Source organism: Puntigrus tetrazona, unplaced genomic scaffold (genome assembly GCF_018831695.1).
Source record: "Puntigrus tetrazona isolate hp1 unplaced genomic scaffold, ASM1883169v1 S000000270, whole genome shotgun sequence".
Classification (NCBI taxonomy): Eukaryota; Metazoa; Chordata; class Actinopteri; order Cypriniformes; family Cyprinidae; genus Puntigrus; species Puntigrus tetrazona.
In genome coordinates, this window is record NW_025047932.1 from 1,217,501 (window position 1) to 1,242,508 (window position 25,008).

General features: G+C 34.7%; 2 protein-coding genes across 4 annotated transcripts in view; one reads left to right on the forward strand and one right to left on the reverse strand.

Annotated features, from left to right (window-relative positions):
- LOC122333375 (tumor necrosis factor receptor superfamily member 13B) overlaps nt 1-1,199 on the forward strand; it is a 2,817-nt gene extending 1,618 nt beyond the window's left edge. Inside the window, exons 4-5 of the mRNA XM_043230949.1 lie at nt 203-442; nt 941-1,199. Of these exons, the coding sequence (XP_043086884.1) occupies nt 203-442; nt 941-1,119 (419 nt within the window). The 3' untranslated portion in view covers nt 1,120-1,199. The remainder of the gene's footprint in view (nt 1-202; nt 443-940) is intronic.
- Nucleotides 1,200-2,903: 1,704 nt separating this feature from the next.
- The window catches only part of usp22 (ubiquitin specific peptidase 22), a 33,120-nt gene continuing 11,015 nt past the window's right edge, over nt 2,904-25,008 (reverse strand). The window contains exons 2-13 of one of the 3 annotated variants that reach the window (XM_043230981.1): nt 24,030-24,162; nt 18,251-18,364; nt 16,845-16,946; nt 13,589-13,755; nt 12,379-12,526; nt 9,468-9,573; nt 8,217-8,375; nt 8,019-8,145; nt 6,805-6,896; nt 5,837-5,899; nt 5,587-5,736; nt 2,904-4,100 (exon numbers count right to left, since the gene is read on the reverse strand). In XM_043230981.1, the coding sequence (XP_043086916.1) occupies nt 4,058-4,100; nt 5,587-5,736; nt 5,837-5,899; nt 6,805-6,896; nt 8,019-8,145; nt 8,217-8,375; nt 9,468-9,573; nt 12,379-12,526; nt 13,589-13,755; nt 16,845-16,946; nt 18,251-18,364; nt 24,030-24,162 (1,404 nt within the window). In that variant the 3' untranslated portion in view covers nt 2,904-4,057. The remainder of the gene's footprint in view (nt 4,101-5,586; nt 5,737-5,836; nt 5,900-6,804; nt 6,897-8,018; nt 8,146-8,216; nt 8,376-9,467; nt 9,574-12,378; nt 12,527-13,588; nt 13,756-16,844; nt 16,947-18,250; nt 18,365-24,029; nt 24,163-25,008) is intronic. The other 2 variants (XM_043230982.1, XM_043230983.1) reach the window with 2 other exon arrangements.

The following is a 25,008-nucleotide window of genomic DNA, read 5'->3' on the forward strand; positions in this document are numbered from 1 at the left end:
AGAATAGTAGCCGTGGTATACTACAAATACTATGGTTAAACCATGTTTAGTTGTTTAGTTTTTTTTTTTTTCATTTGTAGTATGGTTCATTTTCGTAAAGGATGAAAAAAAAAGTTTTTAAATCTTCAACCAAATAAAAATGACTTGAATGTGGGCTGTAAGTCGTTTTTGGGGGGCTGTGATCGCTGTCTCTGTGATCCAGGCAGAGGAGCGGAGATCGGGACGCAGAGGCCGCTTCTCCCCGGCAGAGGGCGCCCCGTGTCCGGATCAGCGCTGTACTCGGAGGCGCTGCTTTACTCGCTGCTAGGCCTCTGCATCATAGTGCTGATGTTCACACTGACCGCTGCTGTCCTTCTGCTGCTCAAGAGAGCTGCTCAAGAGAGCCAGCAACAGCTGGACACCAAGAAACAACAGCCCAATAAACTCGGACAATCCTCCGAAGGTGATTCATATGATGCAGCTACACCAAGTATCCCATATTCTCCAAAAACGTATCTATCTATCTATCTATCTATCTATCTATCTATCTATCTATCTATCTATCTATCTATCTATCTATCTATCTATCTATCTATCTATCTATCTATCTATCTATCTGTCTATCTGTCTATCTATCTATCTATCTATCTATCTATCTATCTATCTATCTATCTAGTTTACAAAAAATAAAAACTAAATAAAGACACAATACCAAATAATAATAATCATCATCCAAGGTCATATCATTATTTTAACCTTTTTAAAATTTTGTCTCTGTATAATTATTATATTTTTAATACTTATGGACAGTAGCCTGCGTCCGTACGCTAGAACGGCGTTCATAAATGTCATTTGCTGTTACAAGAACAACTTAAAACATTTAAATGAAGAGTGTTACTGTATGTATTTATGTCCTGGTTCGGACGAGATGTTCTTGATTTAGTGTTGTACGTGTTTGTAGATTCTCTGATGGCTCGGTCAGATGAAGTGACTCAGGAGGGCAGCGTGACTCAGGAGCGGCCGAGGGCCACAGAAACCTGCGTCTACTGTTTCTCCGAGCACTCGGACCCGCTCCACACACACAGGGATAAGAGCCGAGCGCTCCGGATCATCTGCTCGCCGACGCAGACCAGCATGTGAAGCGAGGACTGTACGCATGACAGAATTCCTATGGAAAAGTAACTTCAGCTTAGTTTTAATAAATGCTGTATTTTTACACACTTTGAAGGCCTTTTGACTCTGAAAGTACCTCTCCTTTCATTCAGAAAATTAAAAATGATTGTGTGTTGTTTGTATACGTGTATAATTATATATATAAAATACATACATATACAAGCATATATATATATATATACGTATGTGTGTGTGCGTATAATGCTATTATATATAACTATATATAATATATAAAAACTATATATATAAAACTATATATATAACTATATATATATATATATATATATATATATATATATATATATATTTATTGTTTACACAAATAATAAATAAAACTACATATTGTAACTTCATTGATAATTTCAGCATGAAGTTAACTAAAAGGTATAGTAACATTTGAGATTTGTTGCGCCTTCTCTTTCATGTAAAATAAAAGGCAAAAAAGTAAAAATAAAACTGATCTAAAACTTAACTTCAAGTCACAAGCCAGCAGTTTTCTGGTTTCCATGGTAACCGTGACTTCTCTGATTGGTTGAACTGGAGAATTAAGAGTGAAACACACTGATCTGTAACAGATATTTAGCCACCGATGTACATTATGCAGCAGAGTACTGTAACCATTTCATCATTTAACAACGCTGGGGTTCAAGGTATTGAGGAAGACTCATAAAAACAAAGAAAAAAATCTATTTCTCTTCCAGAACATTCTGCTTTGCTGTTGAAGTAAAATATAAGCCCAGACTCACATATGCTACCATACTACAGGATTATATTATATATTAATGACGTCAAACGACTTTTTAAAACTTCTCACGCAACTTTATCTTACTTTCATACGTTTCTTCTGCTCATCACTGCTGCATTTATTTGATTAGAAATACAGAAAAAAGACAGGAATATAAATCTTTAGTAACATTTTGAAGTTAGTGCTTTTTCTTTTTTAATTACTACTTTTATTCGCGTCTTAAATTGATAGAAAGTTAAAGTAAAAGTTTAAGTAAAGACTTAAATCGTTATAAAAGCATTCTTTTTAAATTTACATTCATCTAAAGACAGACAGAAGTATCACGGGTGCCAAAATATATATTAAAATTATAAAAATTATATTAACTATATATATATATATAATTAGAATGATTTCTGAAGGATGGTGTGAATAGATTCTATTTTATTACACTTTAAAATACAAAACCATAATTTTGTTGTAAAAATGTAATTTTTTTTAATCAAATAAATGCAGTCTTGACGAACAGAAGATAAAGATAAAAGAGTGTTAAAATGCACAGGCATCTATATTTATGCATTTGCATACATTTCTCAAAACAGCCGAATTGTGGTTTGATTTTGATGATATTTTCATACAGAAAGTATTTGTAATGTTTGCTTTTATCATTTTTAATAAAAGCACAAACATTGCATTTTTTTGGTAATGTTGCATAAGAGCAAGTGAATGTTATAGAAACGATCCCTTTAGTAAAAACCTTTATAAGAACAATAAGACGAGGCCCGATACTGAAATCTAGACGCAAATATACGAAACGGTAAAACGTGCATTTTGGGTTTTTTTTGTCCTGCACTTATCTGCGTTACGGAAGAAATACGAGCCAAATTCTGGATGAAAAGCAATGCTTTGTGCAAAAAAACAATGCCTTTAGCGTCGTTTCATCTAAAATGAAGAGAAACCAGGATTCAACGGATTCAGAGAAAGCCTGAGCTCCGTCCGGCCGAGAACCAATCACACCACACAGCGCTTTTTCTTCACCATTTTTTTTTTTCCATTGATTTCCTTTTACATACATTACATACATACATACTATACATAGATACATAATTAACATTTATAAAATCCTCCCCAAAGTCTTTTAGCATCCAGTTTAAACAGCATGCCAAGTTTGAGTACTGATTCAGTACACACACACACACACACACACACACACTCACTAACACCACCGACACACAGGTGCACACATACCTGCATGCGCGCACACACACACACACACACGCTCACACACACACTCACACACACACACGTGGCTGAGGATAACACTGCTGAATCAAGCCGTGGTGGCGACAGGCATCACACACACAAAAGGAAAACGTCTTCATTCACAAAGCATCTGAAACACGACCCAAACCAAGTCCAACCAAAGACTAAAGATGCGAGACGAAGCACAAACACCTTCTTTCCGTTCACACCCGAGCACGTGAAGAGAGAAGAGATGAGGGGACAGGACACGGGAACAGAAAGCCATGACTTATAAAAATAGATTTATATATAGATTTGCGTGTGCGAGTGAGATTTCCAGCCCGGAGGAAAAAAAAAAAAAACAAAAAGACGAGGAGAACGAGGCCGGCGGACGAAAAAAAAAAACAGAAAAGTGCTGGACGAGGACAGGGTTTCCAAACTCAAGCGACGAACGACGATAACAGGTTTACACTGAAGTCAATAACACCTTTCTGTTGCATTCAGTACATCGATAATGCATACGAAGAAATAAAAAAAGGAATATTTTCCCCTCATGTACTTCTCAAAAAACAAACAAAAAAAAAAAGAATAAATCGGAGGAGGATGAGAAAACGCGACGCCCGTGAATGTTTTGCGATTGGTTTCTGGGAGAAAACGCAAGCGAGTGAAACGAGTGCTGAGATGTCAGTCTGTGTCTGTAGTGAGCTTCCTCCGTCAGCTCCTCCGCTTCCTGTCAAGTATGCTCCGGTTGCTCAGTGCAGATTGGTTTAGCTGTGTCACTTTTTTTTTTCTTTTCTTTTTTTTTTTGACTCTAGGTGGTCTAGCTGTTCTTCGGTGAGCAGGCTGCGTCTGTGTGTCTCTCCAGCTGTCGTGTGTCAGGCTGGACGTCACTCTTAGGATCCTCTTCACAGCTTCGACTCGGACGCTCCTGCTGCGCCGTTATTCATATTCAAGGAACTGCTTATGGTAAAATAACAAGTACCTGCAAAACAGGAAACATCTTTTAGAAACAGCAGTGTAAAAATATTAGTAATAATAATAATAATAGCAATATTAATAATAATAATAATAATAATAATAATAGCAATATTAGTAATATTATTATTAATAATACAATAATAATAACAATAATAACAATAATACTATTAATAATAACACTAGTAGTTTTATCAATAATAATAATAATAATAATAATAATAATAATAATAATAATAATAATTAATAATAATAATAGTAGTAATATTAATAATAATATTAGTACTAATATTAATAATAATAGTAGTAATAATAATAATAATAATATTAACACTACTATTATTATTATTAATAATAATATTAGTAGTAATAATATTATTAATAATATTAATATTAATAATAATAGAGGCATTTGATATCTTTGACATTTTATGGTTATTAAAGAAATCATTCACCCAAAACCGAAAAATGTCATCATTTAATCACCCTTGAGTTTTTCTAAACCTGTATGAATGTCTTCTCCTGAACACAACAGGTCGATTATTTTGAACAAAGCTTGTATTCAGGCTGTTTTGGGTCACCATTCACTTCTATTGTACTTCTATGGAAGTCGATGGTGACCGCCTGCATTAGGTGAGCTTAACTACGATCATTTGGTATAAATGCACTTATTTTGTACATGCATGTTTTTACATCGTACTTGTACTTTTAAAAATACCTATATGTAATTAATTTGTAATTACACAGTTGACCCACCCCTTACAGCCTCGTACCACTAAACAGGTCCCTAACTTTCCCACCAAGTGCAAAACTGATTTTTTTGTAGGTTTACTGTACTTATTTCCTGATGCTAGTACACTGACCCAAACCTTCTTCAAAATATCGGCAGAAGAAAAAAATTCATACAGCTCTTGAAACACTTGAGGATGAGTAAGTGATGACACGATTTTTCTTGGGTGAACTATTCCTTTAGTAATTTTATATTTTTCATTTTTATAAAATTTCAGTTACTGTTTTATATATATATATATATATATATATATATATATATATATATATATATATATATATATATATATATATATATATTTTAAAGTGAATAAAAAGTAAAAAAATGTAATAAGAAAAATATTTCTTTACTTAAAGGGAAAGTACAATACAATAGTAATACAGTATTGCTAGTAAAAATCAAATATAAAATAGTAAAAATAACAATATTGTTAAAGGAATTTGTGAAAACATTTTTTGTTTCTAAATGTATCAATATTTATATTTATTTGATCATTTTTATAATTTTTTTATATTATATCATCAGTTATAATAACTGTTTATTAGGAAAAAATAATAATTTGCTAAAGTGTGTAAACCAAAACAAGTATAAATACAGTAAAGCTGCTACTGAAAATAATAAGGAATGAGTGTTTGGTTTGGTATTTAGTGCTGCAGTGTCACTGGTGTGTGTGTGTGTGTGTGTGTGTGTGTGTGACACTGACCCCTCGCTGTCCAGAACGTCTTTAATGCTGGCTTTAGTGATAATGGCGTCATCACATTTAAACCACTGGTCCTTGTGCTGGCGGATGAAGGTGGTGTAGTGGCCGCTCTCCAGCGTGCCCTGATGATTGACCACCGCGAACAGAGAGTACCTGCGGCAGACACACACACACACACACACACACACACGCGCACGCGTCACCGGGCCGCTCCTCACACTCGTCACACTGAACGCGGGAGTCGTTCACTCACTTGTTGTCGTTGTTCAGCGAGTCGACGGGCTGCTGGTACTGACCGTTCATCCGGCTCTCTTTACTGCGAGACACACCGGAGACACGAGCAACTCTCAGGGTTATACAAAGCCACGCGTTTCCGCTAACCGAAAGCCCTTGTGCTTACTCCTTGCTGATTTTGACTAACGTTTTGCACATTTCCAGCTTATTTTTTAACAATACTGTGATAACATTGATAGCTAGTTAACGGATTCAAAATAAAAAATTTTTCACACACTATATTTGAGACGCTGGAGCACAAAAGCAGTCAGAAAAAGCACAGGGGTGTATATATATGGGGGTCAAAATTTCAGATTTTTGCTTTATGTCAAAAGTCACGTTCCACGATGATATTTAGTCTTTTTTTTTTTTTTATACCATCAATATCAAAACCTCATTTCTGATTAGTAATATGCATCACTAAAAACTTCATTTAGACAACTTTAAGGCGATTTTCTCAATTTAATATTACAACTGGCACTTAAAACGTACTGTATGTATTCGCAAGTAAACAACATTTAAACAATCCCATTAACATCCAGCATACGGGTGTGTGTGTCTATACATGATAAATATACACTGTTAGCATGCAAACTTTTATTCTGAATCGTTTTCAGCTCTATTTACTGTATTACAGCAGTCAAAATGTGCTGGAAATGCTCAAAAAGCGGCAAATAAATAATTTGACCAAATGTACTTCTATTCAATAAATAATAAACTGATTGCATAAACAGTAAATCAATAACGCTACCAATAATGTCTGGATTTTAAAAGCTTCGAAGAAGCGTCATTAAAAGCTCACACTTTTAAAGAAAAGGGTCGTGTCAAAAGGGTCGTGTCAAAATGATAGTGGATTAAAAATGAGCCAATCAGATTGAAGCGTTCGCCTTAGCATTCAAATGCATCTAATAAAGACAATAAACGTGTCGTGCTCGTTCGGTCTCGTACCTGGAGGCCATGAAGGGCGTCATGTCCAGCTCTAGAGGAAAGGACACGTAGGTGGTGATCTTCCGCCGGAGCTTCGCCGAATGTTCGAACCGCTGGAGCGAATCAAACACACAGAAACTAAAGAAACAGACTCGCCCAGCAACACCCGGCCGGCTTCAGCATACAAACACTACTTAATAGAGGATTATCATGCTAGTGTTCTTGTCAATAATGCCTAAATGAACAGCGTTGACATATTTGCTTTTATTATTGAACATTTTCTTTTAATAAAACAAGAAATGTATATTATTGAAATTGATGTCCGATGCTTCTCTGGTTAAAACAAATAATATAATAAAATGTATTTACATTAGCAGTGGCAATGATACTACTATAAATAATAATAATAATAATAATAAACGTTTTGCTTTAAATAGCACAACTTTAATATTTTTAAACATTCCCTATTTAATATAATAATAATAACATTACTGTTACCAATATTAAATAATTAATATTCAATTATATAAATGCTAGAAGTGTATAAAACAAATATAATAAAATTAGATATGAATGCAGTAATAATATTATTATTATTGTTGATTATCTAAAATGTGTGAAGTAATTTTGTCTTAAATAGTAAACAGTAGTATAGCGTTTAATTTTTCTAAACAATTCACATTTATTATTAATATAATTATAATAAATAATAATAATACAATTCGATGCTAGTTTTATAAAACAAAACATTACAGTAATAATAATAATAATAATAATAATGAAAAAGTAAATTGTGAATTATGGAACAAAATAATTACGGTGCATAACTTTTTTCACAATATACAGTATTAAATTGTGATTTTCTATACATTTATAATTTAATATTAATAAATATAAAATATTATGATTTAATATTAATAACAGTAGTCACAGTAAATAAATCCTTGATGATGAAACATCGAAAAACTGTATTTTAATTCAACAAAAACCTCCGTAAATCAACTTTTCGAAGCAGAATAAAAAATTCGCCAAGTTCGCGAGATCTCGTCACTGCTTTAGTGGCTATAACCTTTAACATTACTATAATCATCTCCGTTATCATCAGCTTCTACAATTACATTTGAGAATATAACATTAACGGTGAACGTGCAGCCGTTCAGATACCACACAGACGATCGATGACGACGTCGCTCACTTCGATGCGTAACGCGGCCCTTAAAAGCCCGCGGACTCACTTTGAGGTGGAAACACGCCACGATGGGAAGCCTCTTCATCGTCAGCTGCTTGGTGGACTCCTGGTAACTATGGCAACCGCTGCATTTGATCTTGGCGCTGCTCCCTAAGTGTTCGGGCCGAGTGAACCTGCAACGCAGAAGCGTGAGTCAGTGGCGCTGGCCGGCGGCGCGGTCCGGAGCGAGCCGGAGCGTCTGTACCTGCGCAGGCAGTCTGTGAGCGTGGTGGCTCCGCTCGGGTGACTGTCTCCGTTCACCACGCTGCCGTCGCTGCCCGGGCTGAGCGGCCAGAACGGGGTGGACGACCCCGGCAGGTCCAGGCTGATGTCCCAGAACGGGTCTATCGTCGTGGAAACCCCGCTGCGGACGAGACAACAGAGCACTTTTAGCTTAGCTTAGCATAAACCAGTGAATCCAATCAGACCAGTAGCATCGATAATTTAAAAAGGAACTCTTCAGAAACTTCTACTAAACCTAAAACTACCCTAACATACTAAATCTGAGAGTTAGTAGGCATGCATTTGCAAACTGATGAGAAACAGCCGATGTGCATCTACTACGTATTTCTATTTCTATCAAATATTGTATGAATACACAATTATTCAATAAAGATTTAAGCGCGTCCGCTTTTTTTTTTTTTTTTTTTTTTACATTTTCTACAGCTGGACAGCCCATTGAAACGCGTTTGACTGGTTTTGTGCTCCCCAATAATCTATCTGCTCGTCAGTTCTTGTGCTGCACAGCCTGAAAAGACGTTAAAACTCCACTTGATGGATGCAGAGGCACCCGAGTAGCCGAGACGCCGCTGTTGAACACGGGGTGGCGCTGAGGAGCATCGGCGACCCGAGCGCTTCACGCAGGACATGCAGGATAGACACCGGCTGTGCCCCAAAACATAGTGCGCTGCCTACGTAGGGAGCATTTTAAGGCACCGCAGATTGGACGACGTTTCAAAATATAAGGATAATTACGCAGCCTTCTAAGATAACCACGCATTGACCTCGAAATTAAATGCTGACTGTATATAATAATAATGCATCTATAATAATATATTTTTCTACATGCATCTATTTTCAAATATATTTCATCCAACATTTTCTGCTGTTAAACTACGTATTTAATATTTAAATACTGTGTATATTTAAAAACGACAATGAAAGATGTTTTTATTATTATATTTGTATGCACAATATAAAAAAAATATAATTCAATTATCTAATAAATAATCTCCCAATATTTTGTGCAAAAAATAAATTTAGTTTAATATTTAATTAGGTTAAAATGTATTTTGCACATGCAAAAAAATAGCGAGAAACATTTTCGGGTGAACTGTCCCTTTAAAACAATAGCTCATTCACAAACTAGCAGAATAGCGCATCGACACTTTCAGCTAGATGCATCCACTCAAGCAAGAACGGATGCATGAACGACGGACAGGACACGGTCTCTTACTGGCAGACTTGGCAGGTGACGTCAGACTGCAGGCCTCCCGTGAAGATTTGGTCAATGATGCAGTTGCAGTGGTTTGGGTTGTTGGCTTTTTTCCCATTGTCATCTCCTTAGCGGACATGGAAGCAGCATATGAACACACACGCGCGCACGCACGCACACACACGCACACGCACACGCACACACACACACACAGAGAGAGAGAGAAAGAGAAGGTCTGATTAGAAAGCAGCGCTCGGTTTGCTGCAGAAACACCCCTCCCTTCACTTTCACACTGCAGGAGGAAGACTGAGGTCCGTCTCTTCCTCTCCAGAGCCTCTGATTCTCCCACTCTCTGACCCTGACTCTGCATTCATGCGCACCGTCGCCGTTTAAGGTTTGTCACAGGAAACGTTTCCTACAGAGTCACGAATCTACGAATGAACAACTCTCACATGAGAACCACTGACAGTCGTACAGCGCTGCAAGTCTTCCTTCTACGTCTATATATCTACACATGTATGTGTTAATATACCTGTGTGTGTGTGTGTGTGTGTGTGTGTGTGTACTGGGGTATATGGTATAAGAGAACACAAATGTGTATAATGACATGGGCACTACAAAGTATACAAGGCATTTGAAGATACTTCCTGGCTTAAAAAAAAAAAAAAAAAGGTGTATGAAATTAAAAAATTGCCAGTCGTTTTCTTTAAAGGGTGGGGTTAGGTATATATATATATATATATATATTTACAGCATATTAAAAAATTAACATTGAATATATATTTATTTTACAAAATTTAATTTTCCATATTTTCTCAGTTTTATGGTGAAATATTCCAATAGTAATATTGATGACAGGTATAATAGCTTCATTTATTAATAAATGCAATAATGTGTAATACTTATTATTATTGTCATAATATATTATTTTGTGAATATTTAAGAAAGGATTTTATTTTTACAATAAAAATATTTTTTCATTGGAATAATTCAGTATTTTACCATTTCTATTTATGATAATAAACAATATCTATTGTTAATATTATTAAATATAAAATGACTTTTTATGAAGGCCAGGTTTTATTCATTTATTTATATTATTAAAATACATACATCTACACATATATATACTTTATAACCCCATGTCTACATTAAGGGTCTGTCCAACTTAAAGGGACAGTTCACAGTTACACACACACACACACACACACACACACACACACAGAGACACACACACACACAGAGACACACACACAGCTAAAGAAGATATTTTGAAGAATGTTGGTATGGTCTGATGTATACAGCAGAGAGAAAAGGCCACAAAAACAGTTTGGGAGCATCCTTTGTGTGTGTGTGTGTGTGTGTGTGTGTGTGTGTGTTCAGCAGAAAAAGAAACTCATACAGGTTTGAAACTATACGAGGATTAATAAATGCCATGCCTTAAAGGTAAATCTGTCGTTTGTGTTCTACCAAAACACTGCTTGCTTTGAGCATCAGATCAGCCACTCCGGCTCCACCAATGGCATCGCTTCGGGGGCGGGGCTTTGCGCTCGTCCAGCCAATGGCTCAGAGTCAACACACGTGGCGTTTAACAGCTCGATCTTAAACTCAGCGGATGAGCTCCGAAACACAGCTGTCACCATTAACACGCGTCACACAGCCCTCCTTCTTTACCTTTCCCGCTCCGTGCCACCCATCTCATCTCAAGACTAGCCAGGTGGAACTAATATGATTAACTAGCTAATGCTGCGCTTCGCTCAGTTCGGAAAGATTTGCAGCGTCCTGCTGGATGAAGACGGCCTTCCAACTTAGAAAGCTGGCAGAGAAGCTCTGTTCGTAGAGACGTGGCACACAGACAGGGTGAATGAATTGCAAAAATGAGTCTAAATGCTCAGTAAAAAATAGAGTTGATGAAACCCGCTGTATGATAGATCTCGTACCTACAGAAAACATGCACTGCATTTTTAATTGCTAAATGTTAAGCAAACAAGTAGTGTTCGGTTACCAAATAAAAACACTCTAAAAGGGACGTAAAATTTTTTATATTATTTATAAATTACCATTTTAATCATTCATTTTGTATTGTTTAATCATTTTTTAATCATTATTACTTTATTTACCGTTTGTCAACTTTTCTTAGTAACTCTTAGTACATGTAATTTTATCCATTTATTTAGAATAGTCTTTTCTTATCTCTAATAATAAATTTATTACATAAAATAAATTATAAAATAAAACAGTAAATGCTAAAAGTATATATTTAAAAAAATTATATATATATTAATTTATTTAGCATTTACTGTTTTATTTTATGAATTTTTGTGTAACAAATGATGATTAACAATAATGATTAATATGCATTTACATGTTTTACAATTAAGTAATTTCACCTATGAAAATTCCATATCTGCCTCACCTGAATGAAATTATTATTATAATTTATAGCATTACAATTTTTATTGTTTACTCCTCACCTTTGACCATTAATATATAATTATTCATAAAATAAATATGAAATCCCACGTGTCTCATCTGAATGTAGTAATGAATTTTTTCAGTTATTATAATTTGATTGTTTACTCAAATTGTACTATCAATTTATTATTATAATTAATTAAAAATAAATAAATAAATAAATATATATATATATATATATATATATATATATATATATATATATATATATATATATATATATATATATATATATATATATTAGCATTTAGAATTTGCCACCATTTTATTAGCAATTTATTATTTCTACATATTTATAATAACAATAATAATTAAAGCATAAAAATCCAGGAATACAGTTATGGCGCTACAAGCTTGTAAACACCAAGCAGGAAAATCCCACATTCGACTGGTTTGACCCAGCTGTGCTCTGATTGGCTGCTCCACCGAGGCGGTGGCGTCTGATTGGCTGCAGTACCTTTGCAGTGTCTGTGGAGCACATCCAGAGCAGCGATGAGGAACTCGTGAGCGTCCTGCTGCTCGTATCCGGCGAGATGTCGGGCGTGAGTCCAGACGAGGTGCAGCAGCCGGAAGGGAATGTGAGGAGAGCGGTGACCCGAGTAGAACTACAGGACATACCAAGGAGAGCAGGATGAAGAAAGACTCATGTAAAACCGGAAAGGTGGCAGCGTAGAGGGACCAAGCGGCTAATAAAACACTGACCTACAGCACACTCATCAATCACACAATACATCCCTGGAGAACAAAGATCAGTTCTTTAAACCCAGATCTAAAGGATGAATAAATAAGCTCTCGATAGCCACTGATGTACGGTTTGCATGGCCAAGATATTATATATTTATATATTATTATTAAAACACATAAATCTGATATTGAGAAAAATCACCTTTAGAAGTTAAAGCAATGCATACTGCTAATCAAAAATGAAGTTTTGAGACAAAATATCATAACAGAACATGATTTTTAATTCATATTCTAATGATTTTTGGCATAAAAGAAAAATTAGTAATTTTGACCCATGCAATGCATGCGTGTGTACACACACACACACACACACACACACACACACTATAGGATTTACATAACCATCTTTAAGATTACAAAGTACAAATACGCAAAAAAAATACATGTAATAGAAATATTAAAAACAAGAGTAATATAAATAAATATAGTCTTTTAGCTTTATGCATGCACAAAAAAAAATATATATATATATATACCATGAGAATTCTTTTGAAAATGTTTAATATATTTTCTAAAAAATACAATTGCCTGGTATTATTTTAAATTGGTCATCGAATTAAAATCTGTTTTTGTCGTTGTATTTTATGATCAGATGTTGCCCTGTATCAGTGCCCCTGTATATCTTTCAAATGGAGAAGACATGATATGTGCGCGAGATATATACATGAAAGACGCTTGCTCCGGTCCGGATATAAAAGAGATGTTGTGTTGTTAAACTTATAGTGGCATTCAGCACAGAAAGCTCTCTCTCATGCGCTCTGTGAGCCTGGAGCATGTATTTGTAGAAATCAGAAGAGTTTCCCTTAATATAACCTGTTCATAAACACAAAAAAAGTGCTTTTGGACTTACAGATAATTGTTAGGTACTTGTGGGGACATTACAACGTCGCAAAAGCGAGCAGAAATGTGTGTTGAGCGCTCACCTCCTGAAAGAGCTGAGACATTTCACACACCAGGCAGGAGTTGGACTGCATCTCACACTTGTGTCGGTCGGACAGGAAGAAGTCCCTCAGCAGCGGAGTGTGTGTGAGAGCCTGAACGATGCAGTTCATAAAGCACGTGTTCCCCAGATTGATCAGACCCCTCAGTCCTGGAAGAGACGAGACGGGAAACATGGAGAGAGACTTACACACAAAAGAAGAAACCTCGTGGCTGAGGATTCATAAGAAAAGCCCCATAAAATATTATCTAAAAATGTAGATAAAATTCTAAAAACTTTTTGGCTTTTTCTCAAAACTTAAAAGCACAATACTGCCAAGAATAATAATTTTATACCATTAATAATAATAATGGTTACCATAATTATTACCTATTGACACTAAATAAAAATTGCTTTGCATCATTTACTTTGTATTATAATTTTAAAACAATTACTATACAAATTAGAGTAATATTATTATTAATACTACTACTACTACTACTACTACTACTACTACTAATAATAATAAACAATATTAATACTAAATTAATATAAAAATTAGAGTGTAATAAATTCATAAATACAAACTTAATTTCATTATATTCAATTACTTGAGTACAAGCGCTAAAAAGGAAAAGACAAGCAATTTTTATTATAATAACAAATAATAATAATAATGATAATAATATTTTACTTTGCATTTCTAGTCATTATTTTTATTATAGAAGTTAAATTAATAAATAAATTGTACTTTATATTGTTTATTGTCATTTAGCACTATTTATAAATTATTATTATTATTATTATTATTATTATTATTAAGAATTTATGTCATATTTAGTTTGCAAATTGTTTTGTAATTTGTTTGAAAAAATTTTTTCCTGTAATAAAAAGTACACTACTATTATTCATACATTATTATTGACAAGAACATTTCACTCACTTTGTATTTACGCCTCATCAATTTTTATTAGTTATTGTTATTAGTAGTTATGATGATAAATAATAATGAACGTAATTATGCAATAAGCACATTAATCCTATAACAAGTCCTCATCCGGAGGTTACACCGAAACCAATTCGTGCAACACGCATAGAAAAACAAACTGTAAAATTATCTTAAAGGGCATAGAATAAAAACAAATGGTGGAAAGTTCTTGGTCTATTACAAGACCTAGGCGTCACATCAACATCAGGCTGATACCAACTCTCTTCACTGGAGAGCTTGTGCAAACGGTTCAAACCAACGCATTAAGAAGAGCGCAGCCCCAGAAGAAAGGTTGGACAGGTTACAGCGGGACCGAGCGGACTCTCACCGGGTGGCTAAACGTCTTCAGACGGCCTCGCTCCAGACATCTGCTCCTCACGCTTCCCAGAGTTTAGTTAAAGAGAGCGACGGAGACCAGACCGAAACGAGAAGACCTGGAGAGAGACAGGTCTCCTGCAGCACCTCACGCTTTCAAGTGCTCTTTTATTATTAATGCACGCGAGTGATTGAACATCTCACACACACACACACACACACACACACCACCCCCCCGCTTCCCAAACCAGCATCCACCGAAAACAAACTGCTTGCATAAAATATACTGGGCGTGCATCACGAAATAATTCATTGCACAAGCCGTTTAAAAGCACTACATAAACATCCAGTCTTAAAGAACTAGTTTGACTAACTAGGTAAGCAGTCTTACCTTTCTAATACAAATAAAACCAACTGAACTGAATTTAAGAAGTTAAGACCACTCTTGAATACAAAAATCTAAGTTTTTAAAACCGGTCTGAACGGTTTATGCAGCCGGCCCCAATTCTGTTCAGTGAATAATTCTTGAAATTCGGATGAATCTTTGATATTTAAGACAGTCAGCCTTCATTATTATTATTAAATTTTAAACGTGATGCAAGTTTCGCAATAAACAAACACACGGTACGCGATTCAAAACGGCTAGCTCAAAAGAATCAGTCCAGTTCTGTTTTGTTTTTAATTCAAGATAACAAAATGACTCTGAACCAAGAATAAAAAGATAAAAGAATCGTTTGCTCAAGAATCGGACCACTCTGGATGTGCTGCATATCTCTGAATCGCTAAAAAAAAACTGTCTCCGAGTCAGTCGCTTACGAATCAGACTACTCTGGTTGCGCTGTATGGTTTTGATTCACTAAAGACCAGTGAGTTTTTGATTCAATTGAAAAGAGTGGTTCATTCAGGAATCAGTTGTGTTGTATGTTTTGGATTCATTAAAAAGAACTAGCTCAAAAGAGTCATCGGTTCAGGAATCGGTTTGATCAGTGTTTTTTCGAATCAAGAATCCTTTGCTCAAGAATCAGACAAAGAATCAAATGGATCACGCTCTAAGTTCAACTGGCTAAAAAGAACCTACTCAAGACAAACAAATCACACTAGTCAAGTTAGACTCAAAGCAATTCACTCAAGAATCTGTACGTTTTTGATTCAATAAAAAACAACAACTACTCGGGAATCAGTCGCGGTGCACATCTTTGATTCACTACAAAAGACCTGCCTCAAGAAAGCCATTAGTTTTGCTGTAAGAACACGCTGCATTTTACGGAAAATGTCTTCGCAGTTGAAAACGAGACCATTTCGCCGAAGCAGCTGATCTTTCCACGAACACGTTTTGACACTTCCAGCAGAAGCGGCCTGAAGCTGTGGCGTCGAACGCCTCCGGTTTCCTCGGGCTCCTCCGAGAGCAGCATCTCGCACGGCAACCCTACTGAATTCATCCAGCACGGCTCACATTACGTCCTGAGTGATCGATGGAGGCCCCGGCTCTCGTACGGCTAATCGCATTAGTGCGTTTCTCTGGGTGTGAGAGAGGCTGGCGTTTAGCGCCTACGCGAGCCTGTGGTGAAGACGTTTAACACCATTACTCCGGTGCCAGGCCCTCTGACTGAGAGAAGGGAGCGAGCCGAGCCGCTGAGGAGGAGGAGGATTATTTCTCTAATGGCCAACGTCCGCATCTCTCCTCATTTGTGTGCACGGAGACCCTTATTCTCCCCCCGTCGTGGCAAAAATTGATGAAAACATTCGCAACCGATGGCACTCGCGGCCAAGAAACAAAGAGCGCTTTTGGCTCCGCTGCGGTCTCCAGACGCTCGACTGCTACGAAGTCGTTTGAACCGACTAGTTTTAAACAGATGAGTTTTGGCAGACTCCTAATCAACTACTGAGGGCCGTATTACTGAGCGGGGTTTCGGAGGAACGGCTCTGAAGCGCGGCCTGCGGGAAACGAAGCTCTTACCTATGGTGCAGTTGGCTGTAATTTTCCTTCGTTTGGGGTTGTGTCGCAGCAGCTCCAGCTCTCGTTTCGTAGGCTCCCACATCGAATATTTCTCTCCAATACCTGATGTTTTAGAGAAGTCTTGCATTACATTTCATTTAAAGCAGCCTATAAACTATTTTTAACTAGAACATCAACACTCATTTAGGAAAAGATGCATTGAATTGATACAACGTGAAAGTAAAGGCTTAAAATTATATAAATTATTGAACATTTCTTATTTTTTTTAAATATATATATATATATATATATATATATATATATATATATATATATATATATATATATATATATATATATATTAATATATATTTAATAAATAAATTATATATATATAATCTATTATATATATATATATATAATCTATTAAATATATATATATATATATATATATATATATATAATCTATTAAATATATATTAATATATATATATATATAATCTATTTATTAAATATATATATATATATATATAAATAAATAAATAATCTATTTATTTATTATATATATATATATTATATATATATATATATAAATAAATAATCTATTTATATATATATATATATATATATATATATATATATATATATATATATATATATATATATATATATATATATATATATATATATATATATATATTTATTTATTTTATAAATGCTAATCTGTTCCTAGAAATATATTGGGCATTAATGATAATCAGAAATAATTCTGGAGTAATGATGCTTAAAAAACGTTTGATGACATACATAAATTACATTTTAACATACGTTTGCATAGAAACTGTTGCTTTAAATTGTAATAATATATAACTTTTTTCTTTTACTGTATTTTTTGTATTTTGCAGTCTTGGTCAAAAATAAATAAAAAGGACTTATTTATTATTTTACATTGTCTTTTAGATAGCAATGCATATATTTTAGTTAAACTTTTATATAAATAATTAAGCCTGATTAATCGGAGCTCATGCACTTCAGTGGTTAAGCGGAAAAAAAAATCTATAATTTTGGCATTGTTCACTGCATGAGCTCAAATCAGCGAGGCCTACTATCAAACCAGCTCAAAATGCAACGACGTCGCGGTGATATCTGCAGCCAGAACTGCATCTGAGAGTCAAGACAAAGACAAACAGCAATTCATTTAAATGAAACCCGTGTTAAACTTGCGTAGAATCCCGAAATCCGGCTTGGCGCCGGCGCGTCTCCCGCTTGCGAAGATTCAAAAGCAAAGTCATCAAGAAAAAACTAGCCCTAATCAGCATCCGAAAACAAAACGCGTGGCTTCCAGCGTTCGTTTTCTGAATTAACAGGCCCTTGAGCTACAGGCGAAGTTGAACTACATTACGCATAAAAACAAAAAAAAAACCTACCTTGCAATTTCCACGCTTTTCTTTGTTCTTCTTTGGCAATCTGCTCCATGTCTTTGTCGTATATGTAGTCTTGGCACACAAAGCAATATATTCCACCGTACAAAAGGTCTATAGCTGAACGAGAGAAGAAGAAGAACAACACGGGAACCTATTAGAGGCCTTTTAGAGAAGCTGACGTTCTGTAAATATGGATGAGGCATTAAGGAAACATTGCAAGCATTGCAGCAAATCTGCCTCCTTTAATAAGTGATGGGAATAATAATTAGGGTGCAGCGCAGAAAACATCCTTGTGCCACAATATCGCGTCCTCCGTCAAACGTCGCAGCGCAGTATCAGCGCAGAGCCGTAATTGTGAATGAGGAGGATTATTTGTGAATTATCGCTCTCGGATGCTCATCCCTCCATTCCTCCGAGCCCGCGGTACCCGTTTTTCAGTTCCCATGGCAACCCGATGATGGTCCGTTTCACACAGACGCACTAAACGTTCGCAGGTGGAGCGCAGCAGCGGGGACCGACGTCTATTTGTGACTCGACACTAATGCACAGCCTGGCACACGCCGCCGACAGGTGCTCGGGAGACTACGAGGCTTTTAGTGGCTTTCAGAGCAGAGAGAGACGGGCGGCCGAACGTCCGCGCGGCTATTTTCGGTTGCTGTAAAGGGACAGAGGTCTCATTGTCCAACAATAGGCGCAAGCATGTGGCAAAAACTGAGCCTATTTGCTTTCTACGTAAATATGCTTAGTTTTACGGTTATGGATTATTTGTGCATGCTCACCCCAAAAAGAAAAAACAAAAAAAATAAAATGCATTAAAATGCGCTAATGAATACAATCCAATGAAATCCTATTAAACAAACACTTTCGAATGCATCACAAAATGTAGCTGAAGGTCGACATTGCCATGATATTATATAACGGGATGCATTATGATACTATATAATGCCTTTCCTAGATGCATTAGATTCATTAAAATCTTTATACATGATGATGTTTTACCATTCAACACACTTACGGTTGTTAAACTACATAAGAACGGCAATATTGTACTGAATTTATCTAGGTTAATGTTCATCTTTAAATATACGATTGCCTGTTTGTTCATAATTGTTAACTCAATGTTAATTCTAAATAATTTTAATCAAATTAATAAATGCTATTAAAAGTTATGCTATTATAAAAAATATATTTGCATGTGAAAAACTATAAATAAGTATAAAAACCGAAAATTAGTAATAAAACAAAATCATTTACGGAAAAAGATATAAATATAAATTATTATATATTATTATAGTTAAAATCTATGACGCTAAAACATCACCAGTTATTTTATACTTAAATCTTTTTTTGTAAAGTGCAACTATTTAATTGTTTTTTAACTTTTAAGAATGCTTTTTCCTATTTTAGTTATTGGATGAAATCAGTGCAATCATTAACTTAAAACATATAATTAGCTAATAAAACTGATGGATATAACCAGGACTACACCATTTCTTGTCATTTGGGTATATGTCACAATATGCAATAAAAGACAGTATTTTTGTTTTTATCACAAATTTGACAGTACTGTAAAGCGTTGGATTTTCATCTATTTTTTTTAAGACAGCGGTCATGCATGATGGCTTTAAACACTATTTGGATTAGACTAGCAGAAAAGAGAGAAGTTGCACAAGAAAACGAGGCGGGGTTGCATGATGCACACACACACACACACACACACACACACACACACACGCACGCGCATCAGATGAATAAACCAAAAGCATAGCAGGCCTTCAGGTAACCATGGGAACCAGCGCAGGAAAAAGAGGAAAGAACACCGAGATCAAGCCTGACAAGTGTGAGCCGACAAAACAGAGAGGACGAAAAAAAACAAAACGGCATCTAAACAAACCTGAACAACAGAGACGCACAAAACGACGCCGGCTCATTCAGACTTAATTACTCCCCCGTTCGTCTTTGGAGAATAATCACAGTTTTCCTCCTCGGGAGCGGCGCTCATTCACAGATATCCCTTGTACGCGGGGCTAACCTAATTAAATGTTCAATCAAACTCCGAGGGGAACGAGACACACACACACACACACACACACACTCACACTCACACCTCGACGTCGCCTGGGAACGCAGCGGAACCAGAGCTATGGGTGATTCTGCGGATGCGTTATGACGCCTGCGGCACGAGAAACCATAAACCATCACCTGGAGCCAAACAAACCACCCTGGATCGGCGGCGAGGGACTTCATGCGTTCATCAGGAGACAGAAGAGATGCTTAAACGGGCGACAAAGTCCAAGAGCAGCTCACTATGAGTCAGCATGACCGATTCAAGCCGCTCAGGCCATCTGTGAATGATGCATTACAGAAAGAGACGGCCCTTCCAAAGTTATATATATATATATATATATGTGTGTGTGCTTTGTTTTTTTCCCCTGTTGGCACTGTCAAACGTTTTTATAATTGAAAGTGATTTCTGAAATGTCTTTAGATAGTGTGAATCATCGAATCATCGGTCGTTTACATAGAGATATACATTTTTCTCAATCCTGTTGCATTTATAAAAAGATCCTGCTGCTGCTTATTTGAAATCTTTTTCGTGCGTCGCCCTAATTAATTTTTTCGGCATCCTCTGATGAATAGAAACGTCCAAAGATCAGCATTTATCGGAAATAAAAACCTTTTGTAATATGATAAATATCTTCATTCGTTCATCATCACGATCATGTTTTCGATATAATGCATACTTGCTAAATAAAAGCAATCATTTCTACAATAACCCCTTCACAAAAAAAATATTATATTATACTTTTTTATACTAGCAATAAAAGCTAAAAATTAAGATCTGATCACAGCTGAAATTAGATTTTAAAATGTATTCAAATAAAGAAAAAAAATATTTAAAATATAGGAAAAATAAATAAAAAAATTATAAAATAAATAATAATAATAATAATAATAATAATAATAATTCGCTGAATCTTGGATTAAATAAATGCAGGTATGGTGATCAGAGAGAATTATTAATCATAGTGTTCAAAAAATTCAAGGTAATGTTGATATTTACATGATTTTGTGTCAGTGCTCTACTGTAATAAAGATGTCATTGATTTACAAGCAGACTATATGTATCAGACTATATGAGCTACAAAAGCATGGTGGATCAAATATGACACGCAAAACCAAACCATCGTCCAGACGAACACTTCCTGAAGAAGCTTGGCTAGACTTGATTCTCCTATCAATCATTTTCAATCTCAGAAACGTTACGAGTCTCAAATCTGATCACGGGGCTTTACGCGCAGCATTCGAAGCAAACGAATAAAAAGCTTAGGGTTCCTTCAAACAGAACGTTCAGATTCGGTCTGAATTCATTCGAAAGGATGGATCACTTGTGCGCGAATCCGCAAACATTACCAAGAAACGTCAAGATCTGGAAGCCAACGAGTGAGCGGCATCTCAGCCAAAAAGCGCTATTTATTGCTTCGTCTTTTTAACAATTACGAAAGTTTTAAAAACGTTTACTTGTTCTTTTCGGAAACGGGCTTATCCTCCAACTCCCACAGAGTTAAAGAACTTCCTGCCTTGTTTTGCATCCGTTCAGCCGGTCTTTTAGCATTAGCTTAGCATAGATAATTGAATCCAATTAGACCAGTAGCATCGCGTTCAAAAATGACCAAAGAGTTTCGATATCCCCCCATTTAAAACATTTAAGACTCTTCTGTGGTTTTATTTTGTACCAAGACCAGTGGAAATAAAACGAAACATTTAATTAAAAAATAAATAAATAAATAAATAAAATATATATATATATATATATATATATATATATATATATATATATATATATATATATATATATATATATATATATATATATATATATATATATATATATTTATATTTAAATAAAAGAAATATATATATATATATATATATATAAAAAAGGAGATTCTCTCAAATGAAAAATTTTAGATGTGCCAAATATTGTCCTATCCTTAAAGAGCCATGCCATGCATCAATAAAAAAAAACGTTTTATTCAACGTTCAGATGAAGTATCACGGCCCACGACTGGCTTTGCGGTCCAAGCTCGCGCGTGTAAACGAAAACTTTTATTTCGCCTGCGAATATCCGCTCGACTCTCTGCGGTTCGGTATCTCGCGCGTCTGTTGCCCAAATCGTAGGTGACGTTCTTTCCTTTCTTAACGCGCAAGAGGAAGTCCCAAAGGACGGCAGACAGAGTCGGCAGCTCCGTATCCCGAGGTAGAAAGTAATTAAATCCGTCATGTGAAGCTCCGATTTGAGTTTTTCCAAACGAGCTGCACAAAACAGGTGGGTGACGAAGTCTCTGGCACCGCTGGAAACAAACGCCCCGAGTCACACGTTCACACAGAGTCAGGGACTATTATCCCCTCGCACACTATAATTACCCACATTCCCGTCTGTTTGCGCTTCTTATTTGTTTGCTGTCGGAGGGTGGCACCCTTCCTCATTAAAACAGAGGGGATAATTACACGCCAGCGATGCATTAAGGAGCTGGGAGAAATCCAAGACCCCTTCCAAGCATTCAGGGCCGGATCCGTGCGCTCGCTGCTTCTCGAGAAGATGATCGAGCTTTTGGAGCAGACATGAAACTGGTTTTGTAGCGCCGATGCAAGAATAGCGCACATAATTGCATAATCCAGTCATAAAAACATAATTTAAAGCATAGACTTTCTTTCATGTTTTACTTTTAAACAGTAAACCTCTGTTGTGCAGCGCTTGAAAGGAATAAAAAAAATGTTTATTGCAATTTAAAAGCGTAGTTCAACTGTTAACTGTTTAATTACCAATAAATGTAATTTTTATTGAATAAAAAAAAAAAAGAAGACAATTCCAAAGGTAAAAAAATAAAATAAAATTACAAGCCTGAATTAGATATTTTAAAACTATTTTAAATATAAATTTAAGAATTTAAAAATTTAAAATTAAAATTTTTAAAGCCATTAAGGTGTAAAAGTTTCATGCATTCCGTTTATTAGACATGCTTTTGATTATTAAAATTTAATTAACCCATTAAAACGGAAGTCAGGCAAATTAAAACAAACTAAATTATCTGAAAAAAAAAAAATAATAATAATAATAAAAAAATAAAATAATAATAATAATAATAATAATAATAATAATATTATATATATATAATTTTTATTTTAATTCATGATTAGAGCTGTCAATATATATATTTTTTTTTAATATATATATATATATATATATATATATATATATATATATATATATATATATATATATATATATATATATATATATATATATATATTTTTTTTTTTTTTTAATATATATATATTTTTTAATATATAACAAAATATATAAAAATCCAAAAAGCTAAAATGTTTTATTGAATAAATATTTAATTCAATAAAAAAAAAAAAAAAAAAAAAAATTGATAAATTCACTTGATTAGACATGCTTTGAGTATAAAAAAAATAAATAAAATAAAAGTGATTATATAGGACCCTAGTTGTGCTGCAAGTAGAGCTGAGCCTTTTAATTCAATCAGAATGTGTCTCTGTTCAGTATTCAATGTGCGTCTCCAACGCTTCCTACAGAGACTTGATCAAGCGTTGCTCCTGTGTGTCCTTTCTCTCCATACAGCTCTGTGTGAGCTTTAACTGTGTTCTGCGCTCATGCGCTCTATTTTCTGCTAATGACGTCTGTCCGTGTGGGAGCGAGTCTTACCTTAGAGAAGCGGAGATGCGTGTGAGTGAGTCTCTGCGTGCATCTTACCTAGGTTGTGTCTCTTGTTTTTGGCGTGATCGTGGATGTGTTTCTTGCTGAAGCAGCCGAAGAACACACAATGGAGACAGGAGTGAAGCCGATTTAAATGAGCTCCACACATGTGACATATACATGACTTCGCCTAGGAAGAAAAGACAGAGAGATAACCGGCGTTTAGTTAATATATGGTATTCAAAGTAAATAACTGCATTTATTACATGAACTGTTGGTGTCCTATTGCTGAAAGTGGTGCTTTGATAGCTGTAGTAAATGATAGATCATTTAAAAACACATCATCTTAGTATTTAGCTCGCTGCGTTTTGTGTTTCTTTCCCACTTTAGCTGAAATTTAACCATGCAAAAATTAACTGTTTTAGCAACTTTACTAATAAACGAAATGTAACACTTTCCTAAAATATTGTATGATACTTAACACTACAAAAAAAAAATAAATAAATAAAAAATTAAATTATATATATATATATATAAATGATCAAATCGCATCCCAAAATAAGAAAATAATTTTAAAAAATGTGTGTGTCATATATATAAATAAAAACTAAAAATTAAAAAAAAAAAAAAAAAAAAAAATACTAACACTGAAAATAAACGTTGCTCTTTTTGGCTGCAACACCATCACCATCAATATTGGACACAGTCCAGTATTTATTTGTCAGCTACACATATACATAATAAATATACACAGCACACACTTTTATTTTGGATGAGATATAATCGTTTGACAGCACTAATATATACTTAAATATTTAAGTATGCATTTGCTAATATTAAATGAATTAATTTTACTTCAAATCATAATTCTTTTTATTATTTAATTAAATTATTATTTAATATATATATAAAAAAATAATAATAATATTATATATATTATTATATATATATATATATATATATATATATATATATATATATATATATATATATATAATTATTATAATCATTCATAATAAACATCAAGTCCCCTACA